Source organism: Necator americanus, chromosome X (assembly GCF_031761385.1).
Source record: "Necator americanus strain Aroian chromosome X, whole genome shotgun sequence".
In the NCBI taxonomy this organism is placed as follows: Eukaryota; Metazoa; Nematoda; class Chromadorea; order Rhabditida; family Ancylostomatidae; genus Necator; species Necator americanus.
Genome location: NC_087376.1, coordinates 23734718 through 23760397, shown reverse-complemented (window position 1 = coordinate 23760397; position 25680 = coordinate 23734718). Strand labels below are relative to the sequence as shown.

General features: G+C 42.3%; 3 protein-coding genes across 5 annotated transcripts; 2 read left to right on the top strand and 1 right to left on the bottom strand.

Annotated features, from left to right (window-relative positions):
• Positions 1-439: 439 nt before the first annotated feature.
• RB195_025115 (uncharacterized protein) lies at positions 440-17088 on the bottom strand (the record flags this gene model as incomplete). 2 transcript variants are annotated; one of them, XM_064213133.1, is made up of 13 exons in its annotated part: positions 440-612; positions 692-809; positions 863-948; positions 1021-1135; positions 1222-1335; positions 3866-3979; positions 4080-4160; positions 5379-5507; positions 15540-15622; positions 15740-15841; positions 16854-16871; positions 16976-17001; positions 17081-17088. In XM_064213133.1, the coding sequence occupies 13 exons, from the start codon at positions 17086-17088 to the stop codon at positions 440-442; spliced, it is 1167 nt and encodes a 388-aa protein (XP_064069014.1). The 2 variants fall into 2 exon arrangements, with proteins under 2 accessions (XP_064069014.1, XP_013295148.2); XM_013439694.2 differs by lacking the exons at positions 16854-16871; positions 16976-17001; positions 17081-17088 and having other exon boundaries at positions 15740-15830.
• Positions 17089-17859: 771 nt separating this feature from the next.
• On the top strand, positions 17860-24779 carry RB195_025114 (uncharacterized protein; the record flags this gene model as incomplete). 2 transcript variants are annotated; one of them, XM_064213131.1, is made up of 9 exons in its annotated part: positions 20984-21133; positions 21818-21898; positions 22052-22162; positions 22242-22329; positions 22465-22586; positions 22996-23124; positions 23848-23928; positions 24082-24232; positions 24349-24779. In XM_064213131.1, 9 exons carry the CDS (start codon positions 20984-20986, stop codon positions 24777-24779), a joined length of 1344 nt encoding a protein of 447 aa, XP_064069013.1. The 2 variants fall into 2 exon arrangements, with proteins under 2 accessions (XP_064069012.1, XP_064069013.1); XM_064213132.1 differs by lacking the exons at positions 20984-21133; positions 24082-24232 and adding an exon at positions 17860-17880 and having other exon boundaries at positions 22996-23100; positions 23848-24060; positions 24255-24779.
• A 241-nt stretch (positions 24780-25020) lies between these two features.
• RB195_025113 (uncharacterized protein) lies at positions 25021-25653 on the top strand (the record flags this gene model as incomplete). The annotated part of the gene is made up of 1 exon (XM_064213130.1): positions 25021-25653. One exon carries the CDS (start codon positions 25021-25023, stop codon positions 25651-25653), a length of 633 nt encoding a protein of 210 aa, XP_064069011.1.
• Between the last annotated feature and the right edge of the window lie 27 nt (positions 25654-25680).

The following is a 25680-nucleotide window of genomic DNA, read 5'->3' as shown; positions in this document are numbered from 1 at the left end:
GCGGATCCGATTGACGAATTTGAATTGGGGAAAAATACGCCTTTAAATCAAAATCACAAAAGAGACAGACATAACAAAAAAGCATATCATATAAATATATAGTAATCATTAACATTACAGTATATTAAGGTGGAACAGTGGTAAACCGAATGTGGTAGGTTAAATTCTGCTATTCTTTTCGCATACAGAACTCTAGAAGATAGTCTGACATGAGCACAACACTACGGATTATGAACGACACGATTTAAGAAGATACAAGGAAGACTGAACTAATTCGTCTAGTGAGTTAAACCTAACCCCACATAGTGTCCATAAACTCCCAATGTCAGTGGATTTCCCACCTCTTTAAATGGCCGATATTGTGCACTTCTGGCATTAACGACTAGAAGGGAGAAAGATCTAAACATCAGCATCACTTACCAGTAGCTAACTTTTTTACTTAAGTCATCAGTTTGACGTAAGAGTTATAGTTAGACACGTCACGCTTGAGGATCTCACGAACAGGACCCATTACACGCTCAAAGCGAGCACGATCCAGCTTGATGCACTTTAGAGGAGTCGTTGCAACAACAGTGGCAGCACGCGGGCGATCCAGTAAGAGAGCAATTTCACCTAAAAACAAGAAATAATGTTGCAGGACCTTCGATGTAATGAAGTTTACAATGTCCTGTTATAAAGAAAGGATTCCTACCAAAGTAATCCGAAGAAGTGAGATGACCGACAACATCAAACGGCGCGTCATCACTTCGTTTTTGCAGCACATTGGCTTCACCTTCAAGGATGATGAAGAATTCATCTCCAGGCTGGCCCTAAACCAGCAACAGAAGGTTGCAATTTCTTTCGTCAAGGCCGAAAAACGCACTTGCTCAACCACATGAGTTCCTGGCTCAAAGTCGCATCGTTCGAGTGCATCGGCAACATTGGCGCGTTCCCACTTATCGAGATCGGCTGCAAAAAAAAAACCATAGCAAAAAAAGGCTGACTTCATATGAAGATTAAAATGAGAAACAGGCAACCTACCTAGAATTTGGACCTTAGAGAGAAACTCATCATACATCTTACGCTTTCGCATCACTGAACCCATCAAAATGCGCCGGTACGACAGACGATCAATTGCCCAGAGTTTCACGTCCGTCTGAATAATGCGAAGTTTGAAACGTGGCAGAATGCCAGGATCTGGAAAATTAGAAAAAAAACCTGCAAGGAACTTGTTAAAGTTACCTTTGCTTTGACTGTAGCAGCTCTAGGTGTTCCATAAATAAGAGCTAGCTCGCCAAAAGAGCCTCCTTCATTGATAGTGAGCACAAATTCGTTGTTAACATAAACATCGACAACCTGGAGAAAATTCCACTTCTATTTCATTAAGACTTCTGATACACAATGTATGTTTAAAAGACTATGTGCAACAGAAACATTGCGCTTAGAACAATGAAAAGCAAGATAAAAAAATTCTTTCTAAAAAGAACACTTTAACGCAATTCAAGCCAGCTCTGTAAAGAAAATGGTGATATATTACTCTACAACATTAAAACGCACATAATATGTTCTTAATGAATAAAAGAGTTTTTAGTGTACTTTATTTCGCCTTATTTTTGTCTTTCCAGAACAGGGAATCATTTTTGTGATATTTCATACAATGCATGTAAACTTACATCGGAAGCAAGACTCAGAGATTTTATTATGCAAATAATATTAATAACGATGTGTGACTGAGGCGAAATGCAAAACAGAAATGGTGAAGATGTTGGTAATGAAGAAATGACGTCTCGAAACAAGCGTCACCAATGATTCAGATGTAGAACGAAGTCAACTTCGCCAAATTTCATCGCTTATACTTCAGTATCAAGTTACAAGTCAGAAGAGAGTTTCAGTCTTCTATATGAAGTCGGAGATGTTTTACAGAGAAGATCATGTCTCTGGACTGTGACTGGAACACCAAGAATAACGCTCGAAAAGCTTCTAAAGAACTTCCTCAAAAGAACCGAGATTCAACGCCTAAGAAAGAACGAAAGAGAGATCATCTCAGTTTATCACGACGAGGGCGGGTGTAGTGTAGCGGTTAGAGATTCTGCTTCTTGCACGATCGATCGGAGGTTCGAAAGCGCCCTAGTGCTACCCAAGCCTTTCGACCCTCCGGGGTCGAAAAATCGGTATCAGACTTGTCAGGGAGGATAAAAACACTGACTTGACACATCGGTTGGCCACCGCAAGTCATTGTGTAGGCCAGTTACATGTTCGTGAACTTCAAACGATTCTGAATTGAAGTGAACGTGGGGACGCATCCTAAGCGGATTGATTAACGCCAGACACTTTATCCTTTATCACGACGACGTAGACCATGCATAAAAACTTACACGTACACGAACTCGTATATCAACGCCGAACGTGGGAGTCATTCGGTGAGAATAGCATAGTAAAATTGACACATCATCGTAATTAGCCCGACAGTTGCTGCCCTAGCCTTTTGGTCGCCTCGCGAAAGAGAGAAGACTGTCAAGTTATCAAAGCGAAGAACCATCCACAGCTTAGGCCCTTTCGCTCCGTCCCAAGTTCTTGAAGAGATGCTGCGGTCGACAACACATGTACAAAGCAGCAGGAACTTGGGAAATCACCAAGACACTCGTCTCCGAAAACCTTCAGGAGTAAGGAACCTGATGTCGGTATGAAGCCACACAAGCTGGATGCAACGACCAACTAACGTTCGAACTCAAACCGAAAGTGTTATGAAATGGCAATATGAGAACACGTCAACGAGAGAAAGAGCAGCAGTACCTGCTGAAGTCGCAGAGACGGGAGATACTTCGTCAATTATAAGAGACCGACAGGTCTGCAGCACTAAGTTGCAACAATCAGTGTCTCGAGAATAGAAATAGAGGAAGCAATCTACAATGTATGCTCTGAGCAAGGTGACTCAAGATTCCTACTGTGATATCTCTAACACCCTTGTGCTTGTCTCCTTGTCATTTGGAGATAGATGGACAAGCCATTTCAGAGGTCCTTTCAGCGATCCTAAACAGGATTCCAAGAGCATTAAAGAACATAGGTGCGAAAGGGAGGAGCAGGACTCTTCTCAGGTGAAAGGGTCCAGTTAATGAGATGCAGCTCAAGTGAATCTTCTTCACTTGAGCTGCATCTCATTAACTGGACCCTTTCACCTCCACCAACCGCCCAAAAGGGAAGAGATCCCTTTCCTTCCAAAAGTGAAGGAGGTCGGAGCACCGGCTCCGACTATCGCATCTGTGTTGGAGAATGACAGGAGAGAAGAAAAGCGAAGAGCACGAGAAGTGCAAGCAGTTCTTAAAAAGGATTTAGCGCGATTGATCAGGCGTATGCTGTTTCAATAGTCAAAGTATGTTGATAGTGCAAATGCAAACACTGGACAAACAAGAAGTCCTCTTTCGGTACATGCAGGTTCTGTATATCAGATCTCGCGACCAAAATTTCTCTACTCTACTAGAATATACCACTTTCATTATATTTTCAACACTATGAAAGCGATTCAACAAGATTATGTTATTTCCAAAAGGAAATAGACTCAGTAATAATACTTGGACATTTTTTTTTTCAAACTGGAAAATGCACATAGAGACAAAAACTATTTCCAGATCGTTCAAAATTCGAAAGAGATATTAGGGCTATTTCTACTCCGTCTTTTTAGATTTAAAGGAGATTGTGAGAGTAATCGATGTTACACATCACTCATGCCTTTTGTGGAACAATTTACAGTTCGCTACTGCTGTTCGTACTACGGAGCATATTTTACCAATTGTGTATTAGTGATTTGACCGAACTTTCATATGCAGTTTGGTGTAGTAGAATGAAGTAATGGTATGTGGACTATAATCACAGGAATTTGTAAACGCACTCCTTTGTCGATAACATAAAAATTGTCTCCTTCTTCTCCTTGTTCGATTATTGTTTCACACGCCTGTTTCTCCACTGGGAACATAGCATCAAACATCGTTTTCGCCTCATCTTCCTTAAGCGATATAAATATAACAACAATCAAAGAGAAATGGATTTCGCACAAGCAGTGTAATAAAACATAGAACATGTAAAGAAAATAATCTTTCTCAAACCTCGAGATGTGCAAAGAGCAAGTTCTTACTCATCGCTGCTTCAAGTGACTTTCTTGTTGCTTCATCCTTCGGGATCACAACCTTGAAACACAACTAGTTACTGCCCATTTCCCTTTATCAACAGCGGAGAGTTGCTGCGAAACTTTAGTGATATCTTACAAGTCAATAAACATTAAATAATGGCCTATTTCTTTCGGTTTCAGAAATAACTACCCTCAAACGTTTGTAAAGGGACCAGACCACAGTTATAAAGCATTACTCAGGATCAAGCGTACGTTGGACTTTCCCAACTGGAGATCGTAAGGGGATCATATTCAATACTTGTCTTTGAAATGAAGCCGTGCAATATTCGAACAGATGATTCAGAAAGTGACTTCGCATTAAGTACCAAGAAACCGTAGGAAACATCACTTCCTTCTTAGCTTGAAAACCTTATTAAGCACTCCTCCGTTAAAGTCAATTCAATATGTTGAAGATCCGCCTATTTATTAAGATCGCTAGTACATACTGTGGTGAGACTCCCAGTGACAACCTAGTCTGCTCAGTGGGTAGCGTAGTGCGGTGTAACTTTTTTTTTTAAATTAAAACAGTTAGAGTTGCCTGTGACAGAAGCGTTTTTTGCATTCACCACAGAAGAGATAAAAGAACATACTTCTCATACGACACTTTTACGATGATTATTTTAAAAATATCACCACTAGAAAAAGAATTCCGAAGCCATAGGTATGCGAAAGAAGGCCATTTACAATTGGAATTAGGGTAAATTAGTGCAAAGTAGGCTGCACAGTTGGTCAATAACGACCCCCATGGTATTCCACGCAGTACAATTTTGTAGAGAAAAACATAGTTACGAACCTACTTGAGAAAAAAAGTGAATTTTTGCTTCTTGGGTCTCTTCCCAACTAGCTTTAGAAAGAATCAGGATACTTGCAGAGAAAATAATACGCAGTCAAAGGTTTCCTTTGATGCCCAAAAAATCAAAATGGGGTTGGATTTTTAGTTGCGCTACCCCACCCAAGCAAACAAAAGCGCGACAATCCTGACTTTTGCCTCTTTTGAGCATGGGTCCCACCTCGATCGCAACTACCTCTACCGCGAATTCGAGCATAGCTGCTCACACAACTGCACCATCGGTCAGGTCGGATTAACTCGACTGTACGCAGCACATCATTGAATTGAAGGTCTTGTGGAATTTGGTTTAAGGAACATACAAATGCTTCGTATTCCGAAAAGAATGTAATTAATAGTACCTACAAGCACACAACGATGTAGCACAAGCAGAGAGAACATAGAAGTTACCTTTTTGTATTCAGTATCGTCTTCTTTGATAGGTTCAGCAGAAATGCCTGTACGGCGTCCACTGGTTCTCTTGGGTGGTTCAATCATTATATCATCATCATCTTGAGCGTCTTGGTTCCGGCCCGCTTCCTGTAATTTGGATAAAAAAAACTACTTGTGAAAAATTGAATTGAAGGAACATTTACGCTCAATGAACAAATGAAACTAAAATAATATAAAATAGCGAATATTAACAAATAGTACTTTACTGAATATATAGTGCTGAAAGTAAAATAAAAAATATATGACATAATATCGACACCACAGATCGCTCGCTGCCAAGGATTAGAAGTGTTTCAGTACATAAGTGCACACATAAGATGAAAAGATGAGAAAGCTCTCAACGTGTATTCGACGGCACAATTTTTCTTTCGACACTGATAAGAAGACGGTCGAGAGAACAATCCCTTCCGAAACCATTATTCTGGAAAATGGAATAAAACAGCTGAGAACGACAAAGAACAAACTTTAAATCCATTTCTACACTATCTTCTACTAGTTGCACACGTTTTTAGTCGTTGACAATGAAAACGAACGGTAGAGAGTTCGATCCGCGCCGGAATCCTTCCTTTTCTCACAAAATGATAAAATAACTGATACCGATGCAGAACGCATTCTAGAATGCATTTTCTCACAAATTTCTACTTCCTACACTAATTTACTTATTGACAGTGATTACAAACGATGGATAGTTCGATTCTCTCTTCGAACCTTGATTTCTGCAAAACGAAAAGAAATATTACTAAGAACATTTTATCTGGAATTTTCTGAAATTGTGTTGACAGCATTATTTGTCGCATTTAGATGTGATTAAGATGTAATTTAAGCGATCAACATAGACCCTGATTGGAAATGGCTACATGACTGATCGGATTTTCTTAAGATAAGTAAACATGAATAAAGAACTGCAAAAAAGGGGGGAAAGGACAAGCAATTGTGCGTTTTATAGAGGAAGGTTTGCGCTCTGGAACATTTAAATGACCTTTTTAGAGATCCTCTGGTTTTTTTTTTTGAACATGTCGAGGACTCTCGCAAATTTTTCAACTTTTTCCCAACTAACATTTGAGAGAACGAAAACCAACTGGAAAAAAGTGAAAATTAATTCTGATAGCAAAAAGCTATGAAAATCTTCTCTACAACATGCTTTGAAGCGAATTCTTGTAAAGGATGAGCCGAGTTATTGGATTTTGTTCGAATTCACAGATTTTAACGCGCGGCTGGAAATCTGAAATTTCGTACTTTTCTGGTAGCTCGACTGAAAACTTCAAGGCCATAATTTGATAGAGCATCAACGAAAACCCTTGATTGCAAATTAAAAAAGAAATTGGGGAAAATTCAGTACTTTTATCAACTAGGTTTCAAAAAAAAAACTGGGGAAGTTAGAAACACCGAACTCTGCTCAAATACACACAAAATCTGTCTCTACAACATTCCAAAATTGTATCAGATGAACTCTATCATGAGTGTCGTTATTCAGAAAGTCGTGGACACTACGCACTAATTTTATACCTACTTCCGGCTGTAGATCTCTTTTCTCCGCTTATTAACATAATCAAAATTGCTTTTTTTGAGTGGAAAAAAGAGTTGGATGAGAAACGTACTCTTTAAACTCTAACTTCAAATGCAAATGTTCCACTTCTGTCAGGAATTGATCCCGAGCATTTCAATAGAATCAGTGCTACACAGCACTGCGCATCGACAGACAGTGGTTGGTAGCATCACTCGGTCTTTCAACGTACATGCGATCCTCGGAGCCAGTACTCCGGCCCTACTCACTTTGAAGTGGTTGGCAACGTGACTCTCCTCACCTAAGCAGTCCAGTTACCACGAGAACAAAGAAAAGGAACGGAAGAGATACAACTTTGTGGATGTTGGAAGATGTATTGCAATAGTGCGAAATAAAAAAGTAATGTTTTGTCACTGCTTGCGAAAATTCGTGGAATTAAACAGCTCATATCTCCGCTCAGGGTAAAACCGCCAGGCAGTAGTCTATGTCTGGAAATACACCAGAACGTAGCCACTTAAAGGCATCACCCCAGGAATCTGGGGTGGTGAGGGTTTCAGGAGTGTTATGCCTATACAAGGTCGTAGATTATGTGGAGGATGGTGATTCCGTTCGTTTCTTTCTAATTGCCGTAAAAAACGGCCCGGAAAATGTGACTTTTAATGTTTCGGGGCGCTATATTCAACGACGAATTCCATTGGAGCGCGCCAGCTTTGTGCACGCACCGCATCTTCTGGGCTGTTCTTCACGGGAAGAAATGGACGGAATCACCCTCTTCCTCATAATCTACGACCCCGTATAGCTATAACCCAACTGAAACCCGCACCACCCCAGCTTTTAAACAGTACAAAATACACCCAATGTGATGTCGTTTCTGGGGTACGTGTAAAGAGGGTCCTGGCGGATTTTCGAGCATGCCTCGATTATGGCAAAGCAACTAGCGAAGGTGCGAGAAAGAGATTAACCTTCGTTACCACCTGAGTAGCTGACCCTGCTCACCCACTGCTAGACATCATACGCTGCATCACCATGCTAGGTTACAATTCACGAGCTACTAGATTGTTCTGACGAATCAGACAGATCCACTGGAATTTTTTTGATGTGAAGTGAACTCAAATTTATAACTGTACCAGAACTAAGAGAAATCCTCGTGTAAAATAAGAGAGAAAGGTGCATCTAATAGCTCCAAATTACGTGTATGAAAATTTCCGGCAAAAATGGAGCATTCCAGCTTTGAAAAGTGATGAGAATGAGGCGTTATCTGCAAGTTATAAGCTTTTATGTAGCCTAATTTATTTGCGGACAGATGGACCCTCTATATCTCTGACCTCTTATTAAAAAAAAAGAGTTAATTTGATGCGATTTCTAGACTTCCTAAAAATAATATCCAAGCAAAACTCGCTCCAGTTCTCTTATTAGAATACCTCACAAAATGGCATTAACTTTTAACCATATTGTTCTTTAATTTATCTATGTAATTTCAACAGCTCACATCATTCTTCTTTACATATTTCCTTATACCTGTGTAGTTCTTTGCGTCTTTATGGCCAGAAGAGGATCTAAGACGGTTGTCTGCGTCTCCACAAGCGACTGGAGCGTGACCTCATCCAGATATGTTGGCGTATAAAACGGCATATCCACTGGACAAGTAATGTCTCGTAGGCATTCGCGGAGAATCCGCCGGGACCCTCTTTACCGTTCCCCGTCGTTTCTGCTGGGAAATTAGAGCCCAAAGTTGGGGCATGGAGAAGTGAGTGGTGTCAGTTTTGAGTCCATAACTTTGTTGAGAGAGAACCTGACAAAAATGGACTGCATATCGAGGTAGAGGAAATTTGCTACAAAACCTCATCAAGCTTGTCCTTTCATTCTGACGACTAAGGGGAAATAATGGACCTGAACGTGGAGATAGAAACGTCGAGATTTATGTTTTTGCTTCTTTTCGTGCTCATTCGAAACGAACAGGTAAGTGCTGCACACCAAAATAATCCTCCGCTCACGCTCTATCAGAAGGTATATTACATGTTGAGGAAGTTTTTTTTAGTGGAGATGAAGGGAGACGGAGCACACTTAATTGTAAATTTTCCTGGCAGACAGACAGAGACATGATGAGAGAGTGCTGGGGTGGAGCACGCCAACGATAGCGTGCTTCCCCTCCTCCCGTAAAAGCTGCACATTTTTATAAAACGAGTTAACACTGCATAGGATGACGAAATGTACACCGAATATGTACCTTTATTTCCATTGATAGGTTTTCATTTATGCATGTTATTTAGAAAAAACGTGTTTTTCTCAGATGCAAAAGAAACTATTTTCGAACATGAGACACATTTTCATAACCAAATGAAGTTTCATCTGTAGAGATTGAATAAAGTTAGATGATTTATTACTCTATTGTTAGGTTCTAAAAGAAATGAGTTACTTAAGAAAAAATTTGCCCACGAAGGTGGTGATAGAAACATCGAATTTCTGCAACATAAAACAGCATTAAGTCTGTTTCTTCGACAATTACTTGTAGCACATTCTATCCCCTTTTACGCTATACTGTAATTAATCCGTGTACTTCGAGCTGGATTTTGTAATATCTGAGACAGTAACGCATGTGCAAGTGCTTCTCGTGATGACTCATCACGCCGCACTTCTCTGGGAACTCTACTAAGAGCTCATCTAAGTTTAATTTATAGCATATATATATATATATATATATATATATATATATATATATATATGCATACATACATTTATACATATTAGTTATAAAAATTAAACATATTTCTCACCTATGCCAAATTTGTTGCCCTACAGGACAAGCGATACTCAAGCTCTTCCCACTCACGGTTAAGGATGGTTCTGGTGTAAGAAAGCAAATAAATTTTGTCATTCTCCGTTTTAAATGATTAGTGCAATTGATATGTTCATGTACACATGTTGCTTCAGATAATTCCACAAGTAAAAATCTAAGGAAAGTCATATCTCGGGATTGTGGTGGCCATGGCTTGACAAAACCCCTACCTATCAACCGCTAGGACAATCTTGTCTCCAGAAACACTTTGCTTCTTAATCACGGACTCGAAATTAGCAAGCCACAGAGCACACTGGACTTTCCTTTGTACCGTCCACATCACAAGCCACTAAAACAGTAGGGACGCAGATTTTGTTTTTGCGGCCGCATTGCTGCAGGCCACATTGCAGCAGAGCAGCTTCAGCGGAGACATGCTTCATATTCTGTCGCCTCTTCAGAGTCGTTCTTTACGTAAATGTAGCTTTACTTTCGATACATTACTGCTCTTAACTCAAGTTTATTGCCACGTTGCTTATACAAAACAGGTATGTATCTTCTATAAACTACTGTTGTTTTCTTTTCATGGCTTTACGTTTCTATCTTCTCTCGTTTCTTCAGGGTCGTTCCTAACATCAGTCTACCATTACTTCCGATACGCTGCTGCGCCTTTTTCAAGTTCTCATAACTACGCTGTCTATATTTAATGGTACATTTCTTCTATACACTTCCGTTCTTTTCTTTTCAAACTTATCATTTTTATCTTCCGTCTTCTCTAGATAGGTTGATGTTAGCAACTCTGAAGAAACGAGAGAAGATAAAAACGTGAAGCATTGGAAAGAGAACAACAGGAGTTTGTAGAAGAGGCATATCTGTTAAATATAAGCAACGTGACAACAAACTTGAGTTAAGAGCAGTGATGTGTCGAAGGTAAAGTTACATTTACGTAAAGAACGACTGAAGAGACGACACAAGCTGAAATGCAGACATGAAGATAAAACAATGGGAGTTTATAGAAGAAACACATCTCTTTAATGTAAGCAACAAAGAAATAAATTTGAAAAGGAGCAATAAGGTATAAACAGTGAGGCTAAACAGATGAGAAGAACGACATTGAAGTAACGACAGAAAATGAATCATGAACAAGACTTTGGATGCCTAACAATAGTGAATAGTAAGCAGTAGAAACCTGTGCCGATGCTGCTCTGCTCTTTGGCCTGCAGCAAGGCGGCCGCAAGTAAAAAATCTGTGCTCCTACTGTGTTTTACTGGTTTGTGTCCACATCTCGACTAGCGAGGGAACGTGGGCGAGGGCTCATCCGGCGCCGCGCAGCTCGTGGTGTTGCGCAATCACCAGTGTGCGCACGCGCTTGCGCACCGTACTACGGAAACCTGGAGGAGTTTCCTTTTAGTTGATGAGGATTTCACATTTCTATGGTGTTTCTTTGCTTTCCTCTGACCGGCTAAATGTGCAGCATGACTTTACGGACACCCCGTACAATGTGTAATGTATTTAAGTGCTCATTTTTCCTTATAGTCGCCTATTCGTCGTAAAAGCCGCTCACTCGTCCTCCTAGCTGCTGCTACGCCCTCGTAGTTGTACATTCGTTTTTATACTAGCTTATCTAATACACTTCAAGAGAAATTACATGTTATGTTGTTGTTGCTCCTTATCGAACAATTGATTGCACGGGTGCGTATCGTTAGGTACCCGCAGCCTCCACGACAACCTATCCTTAGGGGTAACGACTGGCAGCGGCATTCGTTAATAATAGCGTCAGCAGAGCATTGCGCTACGTTTGAATTATGCCCCGCCCATTACATCGTCCATCTTCTGCCCCATCGTCTAACGAGGTGCGAAACATGCCTCGCAAGAACACGCTATCTCTGGTATTGCTTCTGTACGGAGTGTCGATCACTTACGTATAGAGAAACATCGAACGATTGCACACGAAATAGCAGAGATAGAAAACAAGTGTTTTATTTGTGTAAAACAAACAAATCGAAACCTTTACAAACTATTGCACTACCTTACGTGTATTAAACACTCTGTATGAATACAAATATGTATATATATTCTCTGTATAGTTTTTCAATCACAAATCTACGTCTTACAACATTCCTCGTTTCTCGTTTTACACTTTTCAACTTTTATTCTGGAACGTTTTCAGCTTCATTTATGCTTTCTGTTTTTTATTGTTGTATAAATTTTCTACGTTTTTGCTTCATTTTTAGCATTTTCATTTTCTATGTTTTTTTTAACACTTTCTACGTTGCTACGTTGTTGCCTTTTTGTTCTTTGGACCTTCCTAGAAGTCAGCTCTATCACGTTATTGCAATACAAACACGGCACATGACCTCAGTGACGTGGTGTGGCTTAGTGATCACAACTAGTCTAGGATATGCCTGCTCTGGCCTACCGACAGCCTCTTCTGCAATTATTCGTCCGCGGGTACCTAACGACAGCCCCACATTTTGGAACTTTTTCAATTTTCAGCTTCACTTATGTTTTCTCATGTTGTTTTTCTCTTGCACAAATCTTCCACGTTCTTTCTTCATTTTTAGCATTTTCATTTTCTACGTCTTTTTCCACCTACCTTTTCGTTCTTTGAACCTTCATAGAAGTCAACTCTATCACTTAATTGCAATACAGACACGGCACATGACCTTGGTGACGTGGTGATGGACGGGCGTGGCTTAGTGATCATAGGTGGACTAAGATACGCCTCCTCTGGCTTACCTACAGCCTCTTCTGCAGGCACTTATTCGGCTGCAGATAATCGGCTGTGGGCACCGCAAAATTATGGCAGCAAAATCTTTCTTTAAAAAAACTTAGCGTCATCTATTTTTTTAAAGTATTTTGCATTCCTTAATATGTTTGGGGATGTTTTAGGGCGGGTGTGGTGTAGTGGTTAGAAATTTCACTTCCTGCACGATCGATCGGAGGTTCAAATCCGCCCTAGTGCTCACCAAGCCTTTCATCCCTCCGGAGTCCATAAATTGATACAAGAGTTGTCTAGGAGGATAACACTGACTTGACACATCGGCTAGCCACTGCAAGTCATTGTATAGGCCAGTTACACGTTCGTGAACTTCAAACGATTCTGAATTGATGTGAACGTGGGGACGCATCCTAAGCGGATTAGTTAACGCCAGACACTTTACCTTTTACTTTAATATGTCTAATTTGTCCATTTAACATCGACTATCCCCTAACTTTTCCTCCTCTTTCGATCCTCCGTACCACCCCTCCTGCTCTCATAACCCTCTTACGACCGGCCTGTTGAGAAATTCTCGACGCACGCTTGGCCGTGCCGATTGCTGAAAAGACCTATTACCGACGAAGTGTTCCTTGACAGAACTTCAATGCGAACTGTCACAGTCATAGCATATACAACTGAATAAGTTGTGAATGTTGCATACCCTTGCAACATTTAAGTTTTTAAGCGCAGAGACAAAGATCCCTCGCTGCGCACTGTTTTTGTTCATTGCCATTACCAGAGAACACTGATCTTTCGCACAAACCAAACCGCAATTTGCAGCTAACAAATAAGAACACATAGGATTGGTAGATTTCCTCCTACATTAACACTACCTGCGATGTTTCGAACATTTAGGCTGCAATTACTAGTTCGGCTCTTGGAGCGGAACTCTTGCTCTAAGTTGACCTTAAGACTGAGCCGAATCTTCATCAGCAGGTGCACCTAGGATACGCAGCGCAACTTTCCGAACATGCCTAAAGGTATTTAAAAAGTCCTGATCTCCAGAAGCTGTCTCCCCGAAATAGCATTAAAAAAGTAGTAAAACAAGTAATTGCTGCGATAACTCTCAATAGAGCGCGCCGGCCGATATCCTTTAGAAGGTGAGAAAAAACCCTCTGAAGTTCCAAAATCTTCGCGATAGAAAGGAATTAACACTAATCATCAATAGAAACTACTATATCTCAGAAATTCCGGAAAAAAACATCTTTCAGCTGTCTGGAGCTGGCAGAAGGCTTTTCCAAGTGGGTTGGTTATGGAATTCGTACCCGCGCGAAAACTGCACATTTTCCCCGGAGACTGCTGGCATCAAATATGTTTTTGTGGGTGCAGACGACATAGTGTTTCATATTTCAAAACATCACATTTGGCGGACTTTATGTGAATTTCTCTTCTTTCAATTACGACTTATTCGCGTTTGCTACGCTTACGTTTGCTATATCACTCCCTTTACCAGTTTGATGTGAACAATTTCTTGTTGCGGAGATAAAGCAATGGTGCAGCGGGCAATAGCTGCACAATCTAAATTGAGACTAATTTGAAGTTTTAACAACACTTGAGGAAACCAAATATGTCGAATTTGAGCTGTATGGGGAACATTGGAGGAAAACGTAGTTGTCTCCTTCCAGGAATAAGAGCACGGTCAAGTGCCCCGTAATCTTATAATTGTGCATGATACATGCACAATTCATTCACTATCATGCGTTGATCGTAGTTTTAAGGTATCAATATCCTTTTTTTCCTTAATATAGTTTTTTTTTTATTGCTGCCGGAGTGTCGTCTTGAAGATTTTAGTTCTAGGAAATCAGGTTTCTGTCCATATCTTTCCATGTATCCGTCTTCTTTATGTTTTGGCGAGGCGAGGGCGAGGGAAACGAGAAGAACGTGAAAACCCACCCAATACAACTGTATACGCAAATACATCACTAGCATTTAAGAGTCAATTAATTGGATATATATAAACCAAAGAAATAACAGAAAAGAAAACTAGAGAACTATTAGACATTGAAATATAGGAAAGTCGTGTCGTGTTTGCGCATTGTGTGTGGTGTGCACCAAACAACGTATATGACGCCAAAAGTCCCCAGGAATGCTGTGCAACCTACGCGCGAGTGCGAATTCTATACGCTTGCTTCGGAGCGGTTGTGCACATCCTTACAACTACTGTTTGGGAGGACATCACTCGCATTCCTCACTTTGCTTCACGGAGATCATGTTGATCATTTCCAGTTAAAATGCATATCAGGGAAGATAGCAAAAGGAGTTAGTCAAAAGATTTCCATCTAACTAATCAACACTCACCTGAATTGTCGATGAGCTCGGAGAAGTCTTTGTTGTTCGACTTCGACGAACAGTCAGATGCTGTCCCATTGCATCACGCAGCCAGACGGCGTTGTCAACAAATGAATTCTGCTCGCTAGGATGCCCTCGTGGCCTTCTGCATGTATTGATTGCGGTGCCGGCCGACTGGCTGCGATTGAGTCTGTTTTCGCGCCCCCGCTCTCCCGACATACACTCACTATTTCGTTTTTATCTCATGCACCCACACCCTAAAGCCATTATGGCGAATATTCTGCCCATGCTCCTGCTGCCAGACTCGTGACAGATGTAACAGAAACACAGTAAACGCTAGACTTTGAGGAACGTATGATAAGGAGCAGTGACATCTGTTGTATATTTCATGTTTACAAATGATAGAAACTCAACGTTATTTGGAGCTCTAGGTGTAAGTTTTTTCGCTGAAAACTTACGTCATTGCAGAAACTAAGAAAATTGCACCAATGGAGAAAAGGGTCCGACACGATGTCAAGAACAAATGGGCCCGCAACTAAGAGCGATTAGATGACAGCTGTCACATTAAAAACTGACAAACTAGACACGCCAACCTACGACGAATATAGAATAAATGTGCCAGGTATGAGTGCAGAAAGTCAAAAGAAAGTCTTTACCACTAAGTAACCCTAACATGAACCACTGAACGTTGAGAGCAAGAAGACAAAGATAGGAAAACTACCACAATAGGAACCGGCAAGAAAGAACGTCTACAATAACTTAGAGAACTCAAGAAGCGAAATCAAAGCAAACCTCTGTCCTCTGTTCGTTAAGTTTATCGAAATGTTCCTTCAGGAATAAAACAGGATTTTCTGGCTTGTGAATGCAGAGAGCAACTGAAACAAACATTTTCCAGGATGTATTTGTCGGAAGTACACAAGAACCTTCTGCTACAGTAGATATTTAACATCAGAGTTGAATATAAAAGACAGGCAACAATTACAACAGCACACCAATGGCTTCTTTGACAAGTTGCTGAATGTTGTGCCGTTGAACATAAGCTTGACATTGGGCCAATTGCGCTTCCTCGTTGCCGCTCGACATATCCGAGTCGGCTGCAAAATTATAAGCTGAATAAAATGGAATGTTGTGAAACAAGTAGCGGTAACGAATTGAGATGAATAACTAACTGAAAAAGGAAATGTTGAGCGAATGTTATCAGAACTCCCAGAATGTTTTTAAAGTATCGCGCCGAAAGAGGTTATGAACGAACACGAATATTAAATGATTTTTTTTTTGCAAAAGTTAAGGAATTCTGCAGGAATCCAGCAGATTATCGATACAAATCGAGACAAGATTAAACTAACAGAACATACTTAGTCCACTCTGGCTACGACTAGTGAACCTCAAAAGGAGCAAAACTGTGGACGTCTGAACAAGGTAAGGGATTCGGTTGTACCGAACCATCATAGGTGCGATAAGGAGAAGCCGGACCCTCCTCAAGTGAAGGGGGTTTAGCTCATGGGGTTCAGCTTAAGAGAAGGGTGTCCTTTCGCTAGCCGTCTAAGAGTGAAGGGGGTAATTTTGCCAACCGTTTAAAGTGAAGGAGGTCCTTTCCCCAACCGTTTAAAAGTGAAGGGGGTCAGAGCACCGGCTCCGACTATTGCATCTATGCGAGCCACGGCATGAGGGGCTGTACGAAGAGTAGCACTGTAAGATGTAGCTAGATTGATGCTGGCAAGCCCGATGAGCCGGAGGCAGATTTCATCGCACCAACAGACGGGTGGCGTGCTCTGAGCATTCACGCCAGCTAGCGTGAGGCGAGAGAGAGAGACGAAGAGACAGAGACAGGGGAGAGGCGAAAGACAGGCCGCACTACACAAGATCTAGCAAATCCCTACAATCTTATCGGATTCGCTAAGTGCGCGGAATGCATGGACTGTCCCCTGCTACACAGCCAACTATGAAAACGTGCATTAAATGCTGGGTAAGCATATCTACCTATACGCCACCTGAATATTCCACAGTAGCAAATTCACCACCAAGGTATTTGTAACGTCAACTATTTTATGATGCCATGAATCCAACTTCGAAAACTACAACTTGTAGACATCTAAGGATGCTCACCTATGAGTGATCGATAGTCTTATTTTTGAACGACAATCGTTCGAAGATAAGAGCTGCAACCTAACTAGCGATCGATGGACAGGTACTGTCACCCAATTATCGTGTGCACTAGCTCGCCTTACGAGATTTGACTGAGAAGTTCCAAATGCTGAAAACAAGTCCATTCTTTCTACACATAAAAGCAGACAGGGGAAAAAACCGCATAGATATAACTGTACATTGCTAACCGTCCCATTTTATGCGCTTCCCGGCTGGTAATAAATTAGCAGATTAAGCGAATAAGCAAAGCACTTCCACAAACAGTTTATGAAAGAAAAAGAATTTAAAAGTTAAAATGCAAGTATGCAGAAAATTACTTCACCACAGAAAACCCAGCTGAACTGTAAGCTCAAAAAACATCTTCCACAATACTGGAAATTATCAAACCGTCGCAACATAATCCCGTTCGAGTGTCGAGTAATGGTAAGTGCCAATGGCGCCATAGTTCTAAGACATAACTATTAAAAACGTCCCACAGGATATAATATATAAATGAAAGGCGTACGTCGTATGAAGCAAACAAAGCACTTTACCTCCTGTCACAAACTATTGCGTTTCACTATAAGAAGTGCACGATACTAGGAGAGCAGCAACCGGGTGTGCCCATGCACCCACATTTCACGAATGAGCGAACACACGACCCCCGGGAGGTTTCGGCAACTGAGGCAATACATACGCCAACTCACCAACCTAACAATGGCAACTACCTTCACAGTCAAAAAGAGGAAGTGACTAATGCTAAACAAGTAGCTGATTCAGTTCCATCGAAAATTTGCGGCGCGTGTGGGCTGACGTCACAACCGCTCGCTGAAGTATCGTGCGCAGCGAGGCACCTGCGAATCCAAACATAAAGCGCCGATTTCGAACACGCATTACTGTTACTTGGCAACAAGAGTTGGATTGAGGAACACAACCTTAATGGCACTCGCTAGTTTGTCGCTATGTGTGGACGGGTGCTTGGCCTCCCATGAGCACTTCGAAGCTTACGGTTAGTGTAGGTGAACTCAAGTGCACCATTTATTTTCGTGAGCTTCTAGTCGTTGATGCGATACATTAGGGCTAGGGTTACTGTAATTAGTTTTTGCAGTTTTAGGGAATCCATCCTTGGGAAGTGTTGTAGAATTGATGTGTACATTAGCACTCCACCTCTAGATCTGGTGGCGTACTCTCGTGGTATTATGTGCTTACTTGCAGGATCGCGTGTCTTGCCAAATTAGATTGTGGTTGAGCAGTTTTTATTATATCACTAGGACTGTGTGATTAATGTACCATGGACGTGTGTACGTTAGATATGAGGTCGTTTTCACCAGTGCGAACTTTAACACTATTTTAAATCATCAACGTTCATTTGCAAAAATTCTGCATTTTTCATCCTGACAGACGCACATGACAAACACGTAGCCGGCAAATCCATTCTTTTTTACATCAGATACTTCGTCAGATATCATAATACATTCATTCTATCTTCTTCATCCACTTCAATGAGAACGTTGCATCAGGTCTTCAGTGGCTAGTACAGCTGCAGAAAACTTAATTGCTCTATAATATAATTCATCGATTTGGGTCCGGGAGCGAAGATGGGCTTGTGGGTGTTTTAAAGGTATCACCCCACGAATCTGAGGTGGTGCAGATTTCAGGTGGAGTATTCGTATACGGGATGGGAGACTACGGAGAGGGAGGTGATTCCGTCCATTCCTTGCTAATTGCCGTAAAAAACGGCCCGGAAGATGCGGCGCCGCACAAGACTGACCCGCTCCAATCGAACCTCTTGTACAAAATAGTGCGCCAAAACGAATGAAGCTGTATCTTCCGGGCCGTTTTTTACGGCAATTAGGAAGAAATGGACGGAATCAACCCCCTCTCCGTAGTCTCTGATCCCGTATACGAATACTCCACCTGAAATCTGCACCACCTCAGATTCGTGGGGTGATGCCTTTAAACTATACTAATTGAAAGCTGCTTCAGAGATTTTTGACGTTTGGTCACAATGCACCAAACGTCCATTATGTGCATTATGCGCTGTCAAAAAGTCTGGTGCTAAGCCACAGTGCATTTCGACTTTCATTCGAGGGTTGTAATTGAGCACATTCAAGTATATAAACAAAGATAGAGTGGCTGGTGTCGATCAATCCTTTGGTATGCACCAAAAATCAAAACATTCGACTTCAATTCAGAGTCGCAGAGTTTAATCAGTGCGTATTTACACAATAACTTGGAGCAGTTTCACGCAATCACTTCGCTTCACATGCGCTTTCAAGTAAATATCAAGACATCTTCAGAGACATTATCATTACTTTTCTTCTGTATTGTACGGAACAATTCACTCTGTATGAAATCATGCTATGTGATAACTAACTTATTCGCTCACATGTGTGTCATTCACGAAATCTCAAAAAGCATTGAAACGGATCCAAGGGCGTCGATTAGCGCGGCTGGGTCAGAAGGCGATAAAACTAGAATTCAATGAAAGGGGTGACACGAGTCCCAGGCATTGCATTGGTGCGCCGACGTCGCAAAGTTTTGAAATAGAGTGGAGCTGATCCCATTTTAAGGCGCAATAATTTCGTGTAGACTTCATGCATACAAACGATTGCTTAAATAGTAGTACCTTAATCTGGCGTAGAACCTTAACTTTATCAATATCAGACGATAAGGCTCGCGTCATTTAATGTTAACACATCATTCTGTGCTAACTGCTGAAGAGGGACAGGAAGAAAACCCAAGAAAATCCATACTTCAATAATGTTTCCAGATTGTGGCGATATCGAAGGAGTACAGGTGTAAAGTCAAGCTTGAATGTTCTTCAAATGGAGGACGCGATCAAAAAAAAAAAAAACCATGAAATCTTATATTAATGCTTGCTTATTTGCTTACCTAGATACCCGCCTTAGCTGGCCCGTCTTCACTGGACATGCGAGCCCCAGCATTTTTCTACTCGCTTCGTTCTTTCGCCATTGTCATCCAAGATGTTCTCAAGTCTCAAGAGATTGTTTAGGATCTCTTGGGATCCACTCTAACGTTCTTTAAGTCCATCTAACGTCGGTTCTTCTCACAATGTGACCTGCCTATCTATGCTTTGCTTTTGATATATACTCCGCTCGGTCGCGAAGACGAGACGATTGGCATCACACCACGAATCTGGGGTGGTGCTGGTTTCAGGTGGATAATGGCTACACGGAGTCGTAGATGGAGGGGAAGAAGGTGATTCCGTTCATCTCTTCCTGTATCAGTGTAAACGGACGACCTAGGAATGTTGTTTCTTATGATGGGTTCTGTTGGTTCTGCCCACGTCTCTGCTGCGTAACAGAGCGCTGGAAGAACTGTCGAGTCGAACGGATGGGCACGAAGATCTTGGTTGGTCAGTTGATCCGTTGCTTCCCTGACGGGTGCGAATACTACCTACGCTGCTCTCATCCTTCTATTCGGTTCTTTCTTCAGGTCGTTCTCTATATTCATAGAACGTCCAAGGTAGACCTATGACGAAGCAGCCGTGAACAACTTCGGCGATATAGTATCGTCTTGTCGTACCCGTTTTCGAATAGGCATGGTGAGGACGCGGTGGAAAAACCGTATTTTAGTGGTGCATCGATCGTAGCAATTGGCTAATGTCCTCACATACAACTCGTCCACAACTTAATCGGCAAGCGGTGACCGTATTGCATTCGTTTCTGCGCTGTTGAAAGCTTTCTTATAGTAGGCGAAGTTAGAACAAGGGACAAGTGGTGTTCCCTGCAAACCTCTATCACCCTCGACACGGCCTGGAAATAATCCATGCAGCTGAATCCCTGACGGAATCCAGCTTGTTCTTGAGGTTGAGTTTCATCCAGCGTCCTAAATATGCATATGAGATTGATCTTGGTTACCACTTTGTACAAGACGCTCGGCAAGCATATTGGACGGAAGTTCCGAAGGTCCTCTCGGTCACCTTTCTTATGGATAAGAACGGTTCGCGAGGTCTTCCACTGGTCTGGGATCCTTTCTTTCTGAAGGTAGGATGTCATGTGTGCTGCTAAGATTACATGAAGCGGATGGACGCTAGCCCAAAGAAAGTCTGCTGGTATAAAATCAGGGGCGGTGTTGTGTCAGGTTCCATGCTCGTAATAGCGACTCGTACTTCCGAAGGGAGAGTCCGTGGTGGAACTTCGCCAGTGGAAATGATCGGGGTTAACACAGGAGCTGACGAACGGAGGTTAGAGAAAAGAAGCATCTTAGTGATGGTTTTCTTCTCACGACGAGAACAGGTGCGAATCCCGTCTTCTTTCAGCAAGGCTTTTAGCGGAAGATTGAATTCGCGGAGGCCCTGTGGCACTTCTTTAGACTTGTTCTCCTTTACGCTGCTTCCAAAACCTTCTTCTGCCTGTATTTCGAAAGATTCTCCTGGAAGGCCTTTCTGCAGCTAGTGTTTGCTACTAACCGCTCAATGTGCGATGGATTGAAATCAAACCTCCAAGTAATTCTTCTTTACAACAATTCCTTGGTAGTTTCTGAAATTCTATCCAAGTTTGTCGTGAGCGGCTTCGAGGCACATTCAGCACAGGCTCGCAATTCTCTGAGCAGAAGGTAGTTGCTTACGCTTGGGTCCTCTTCGATGTGCCAGTCACTTTCGCACAAGGAGTCTTCAAGTATGCAATCGTCGTAGACGACTTCTTTCCTTCTTCGTTGCCGGTAGCAGATGTTCTTTTCCATTGTGTGGCTAAGTCGTATTTTTGCATGAAGGAGACTATGATCAGAACCACTACAAAAGGATGGTACCACCGAGAAGTCAAGTAGGCACCATCCCCGATTGGTGAGTATGTCACAAATTCCTTCCTTTTGGAAGTGCAGATATGGATGCGGTTGTTGCATGATATCATCAAACCGTAAGCCTTGTATGCAGACTTTATCTCATGTAAGAATAGTTTCATGAAAGGGCATTCTTTTTGAAGGTTGTTGTTCGTGTGCGGCCGCTCAGCAACGCAGAAAAGGATCAGAGAAACTTCCAGTGTGTTTTTCAACTCGACAAACGGGTCAGTTTTTAAACGTTGTTGCTGCATCAGCATTTTAATATATGCGCATCGGCGTTGTAATATCTTCATTAGCAAATGCTTCTCGCCAATGACTCTACTCACACTGCATGATCACATGCAAAATGAAAAGTTGGACATATTGATAGGATTCAGCGGTTACTTCTTGTCGATCCGGAAAAATACGAAAGTAACATCCTGCGCCAGAATCGGCAACATGAGAGACAATTTTTGTTTGATGCGGCCTTTGGACCGAACTCATCTCAAGTGAGTAGTGTGAGCCAAGTGGCTGACACATTGGAAGACGGGACTTACTTTTCCAACAGGATCATGTAAATTAGTTCAGGTAGACATTCACACTGCGACCACATCTCCTTTAGTAGATTCTATCGTAGCTGGCTACAACGCAACTGTTTTTGCATATGGAGCCACTGGCAAGTTCAATAACATGTCTCATTTAACACGTTGTGCCCGTGATTCCCAACACCTTTACTAAACTCGATCAGAAATTACGTCAAGTGGTGGTTAAATGTCTAGAGACGATGCAAAATGATGGCAAAGTTCTCCAGGTTCTGGGAAAACATTTACAATGATAGGAACCAAGGAGCGTCCAGGACTGATGAGTCTGTTAACACAGAATTTGTACCAGAAAATCGATGTTGAGGAGTATCAACTGCAATTATCATATCTTGTAGGTGCTTTTCATGTGGATTTTCTTACAAGCAATCGATGCAATTAACCATCTTCGACATATCTACATTGCAACTGCATATAAACCGGCCTTAATTACGGCCCCTGGCATTTCTTACGAATGCTTATATCTTATTGTCTTTTGAGTAAGCTTGTGAAGAATGTCTGCACTTTCGAAGGAAGTTTACGCAGAACTGCAACGGTGAAGTTCCCAAATATTGAATTTTCACGAAAAAAGAGGAGAGTTTTGATCTCAGGCTGCTCACTTTTTATCACATAGATGACGCAACGCCTCTTTTTTATGCTCATGTGTGATTTTATCCGCCTTTTTTTTTAAAATAAATTAGTCGGATAAAACAAAAACAGGAGAAGAACCAGGATGGATGTTCCTATAATTTCTTTGTTTACAGGAAATCTATAACGAGGTAATAAAAGATCTTCTCAGCCCGACTGGTGCGATGTTGGATCTAATGGAGGACGATAAAGGGAACATCAGAGTACCTGGCTTGTCAGCGGTTCAAGCTCCAAATCTTGCACGGGCATGTTTTTTTCAGATGTTCTTTGTTCTCTCTTTAGGAATAAATTAAACTAGTGATGTATTAGTATATTGTAGTTTTAATTTTCACAAAGTGCAAAAGCATTTGGGCTTGTTTCATTTGCGATGGATAGGGGCGATTGGTGAGCATCAGGTATGGGCTTGGTACTCTGGCGATTTCAGTGGTGTTTGTTGCACAAACATGGACGAAGCAGATTCCTTAATTTCAGCAACGACTATATTAAGGTGCGTCAGGTGAGCGAAAATCACTTCGGAGAGCTCAGATTGGTGTTTTGGCTGTATCGTTTTCCAATAATACGATATTACTATCTGTCAATGAAGAGAAAGTCCTAGAACGCGACAACAAGCTTTTGGATAGCGAATGCCGTTTGTGCTCCTACAAGGCGTGATTTCTAGTTGTCAAGTGGATAAAGCAATTGAAAATGGAGCATTTTGGTACTGAATTCAGCCTACTCAGTCCAGGTGCTTAAGTGCTTCACTGAAATGAAGCTGACTTTTTCGTAGCACAACATAACTCCTTTTCGTATGCTGTCAGCTGAACCAAGTTCACTAATATTGTTCATGAATTCGGTCAAACTTCACTTCCGACATTACACTCGGTGTTAAGCGTGTTGAAACAAGCGACGTAACGCGTCCTTGGTGAACGAGCGCACTGAGCTCCTCCCCTCCATGCAAGGTGTTTTTCTTCTATTTCTTATATATTAAGGTGCATTACCTCCACAACGGTTTACCGCATCATAGTGGCGTGGAGGTGACAATGGGCGTCGAACTGCGATGCACAACGGAGGTTCGTCCTCCGGCAGGGTCTCCCAAGCTGAGGAGTTCGACACATCCGACATTCCGACTTCTCGGAATCGGAAGCCTAGCTAAGAGTAAACCACTGCTAAGATTCACCACCTTCTTGGCAAAATGTCGCAAGGTGGTTCCCTGATCCATATAGGCTGGGCGACGACCTGTGGTGAAAGCTAAGCTCGCCGTGGCAGGGTTGCTTAGTTTGGGGAGAAGTCTCTTTGCCACTCCAGCATATTCACTGCCTCAGTACCCTGCACACTGGGCCCTGCCGTCTCAGACGTCGGACGGTATGGCGACCGGTGAGAGGCGATCAAATCTCAGGTTGCTCAGGACGTCATTGATTCTGGACCAAGGCGACACACGCACGACTCGCCATGGAGACTGGGTACTTACAACGCGAGAACAGTTTCCACAGACGCTAACCTGCATGCCCTTCTCGGAGCTGCAGAGCGTATCAAATTTCACGTGATTGCTCTGCAGGAGACCAAGTGCAGAAGGAGCGACGTACGACAGATGAATGACGGTACACTCGTCATTCGTGGAGAGAAGGTTCCGTCGCGAAATGTAGGCGGTGTTGGTTTTGTTGTGCACCCATCTGTCGTCCATCTCGTCGATTCTCACGAGATCCTGTCACCTCGTCTGGCCATTCTTCGCCTCCGCCCTCTGCGCCAAAAATCCATCAGTATCATCAACTGCTACTCACCAACATCAGCAGCTGATGAATCCGTATTGGACGCGTTTTACGAGGAGCTACAAATTCGTTGTCGAAGAGTTCAACGCAAAACTAGGAAAGGCCACAGAAAAGGAATACATAATTGGAAGATTTGGACTAGGGGACCGGAATGAGAATGGCAATCGTCTCGCTGGGCTGTTGTCCGCCGCTCGCCTCTTTCATGGGAACTCTCTTTTCATGAAAAAAGATAGTCGTCGGTGAACATGGGAATCGCCCAATGGCGCGACTCGTGCGGACATCGACCACATACTCACCAACCGGAGGTGGTGTCTACTTGACGTCTCAGTAGTACCATCCTTTTGTAGTGGTTCTGATCACCGTCTCCTTCGTGCGAAAATACGACTTAGTCAAACGATGGAAAAGAACATCTGCTATCGGCAACGAAGGAGAAAAGAAGTCGTCTACGATGATTGCGTACTCGAGGACTCCTTGTCCCAAGGTGACTGGCACATCGACGAGGACCCATTTGTAGACTACGAGATGCTGCTCGGAGGATTACGAGCCTGTGCTGAGCGTATCTCGAAGCCGCGCACGACAAACTTGGATCGAATTTCGAAGACCACCAAGGAATTGTTGGAAAGAAGAATTACTTGGAGGTTTGATTTCAATGCATCGCTCATTGAGCGGTTAGTAGCAAACACTAGCTGCAGAAAGGCCTTCCAAGAGAATCTTTCGAAATACAGGCAGAAGAAGGTTTTGGAAGCAGCGCAAAGGAGAACAAGTCTAAAGAAGTGCCGAAGGGATCTCCGCGAACATAATATTCCGCTAGCAGCCTTGCTGAGCGAAGACGGGACTCGCACGTCTTCTCGTCGTGAGATGGAAATCATCATCATCATCATTCGGAGAGGTTCTACTCGAACCTTTTCCGTTCATCAACTCCTGTGTCAAGCCCAATCATCCCTACTGGCGAAGTTCCACCACGGATTCTCCCTTCGGAAGTACGAGTCGCTATTACGAGCATGGAACCTGACACAACACCGCCCCTGATTTTATACCAGCAGACTTTCTTTGGGC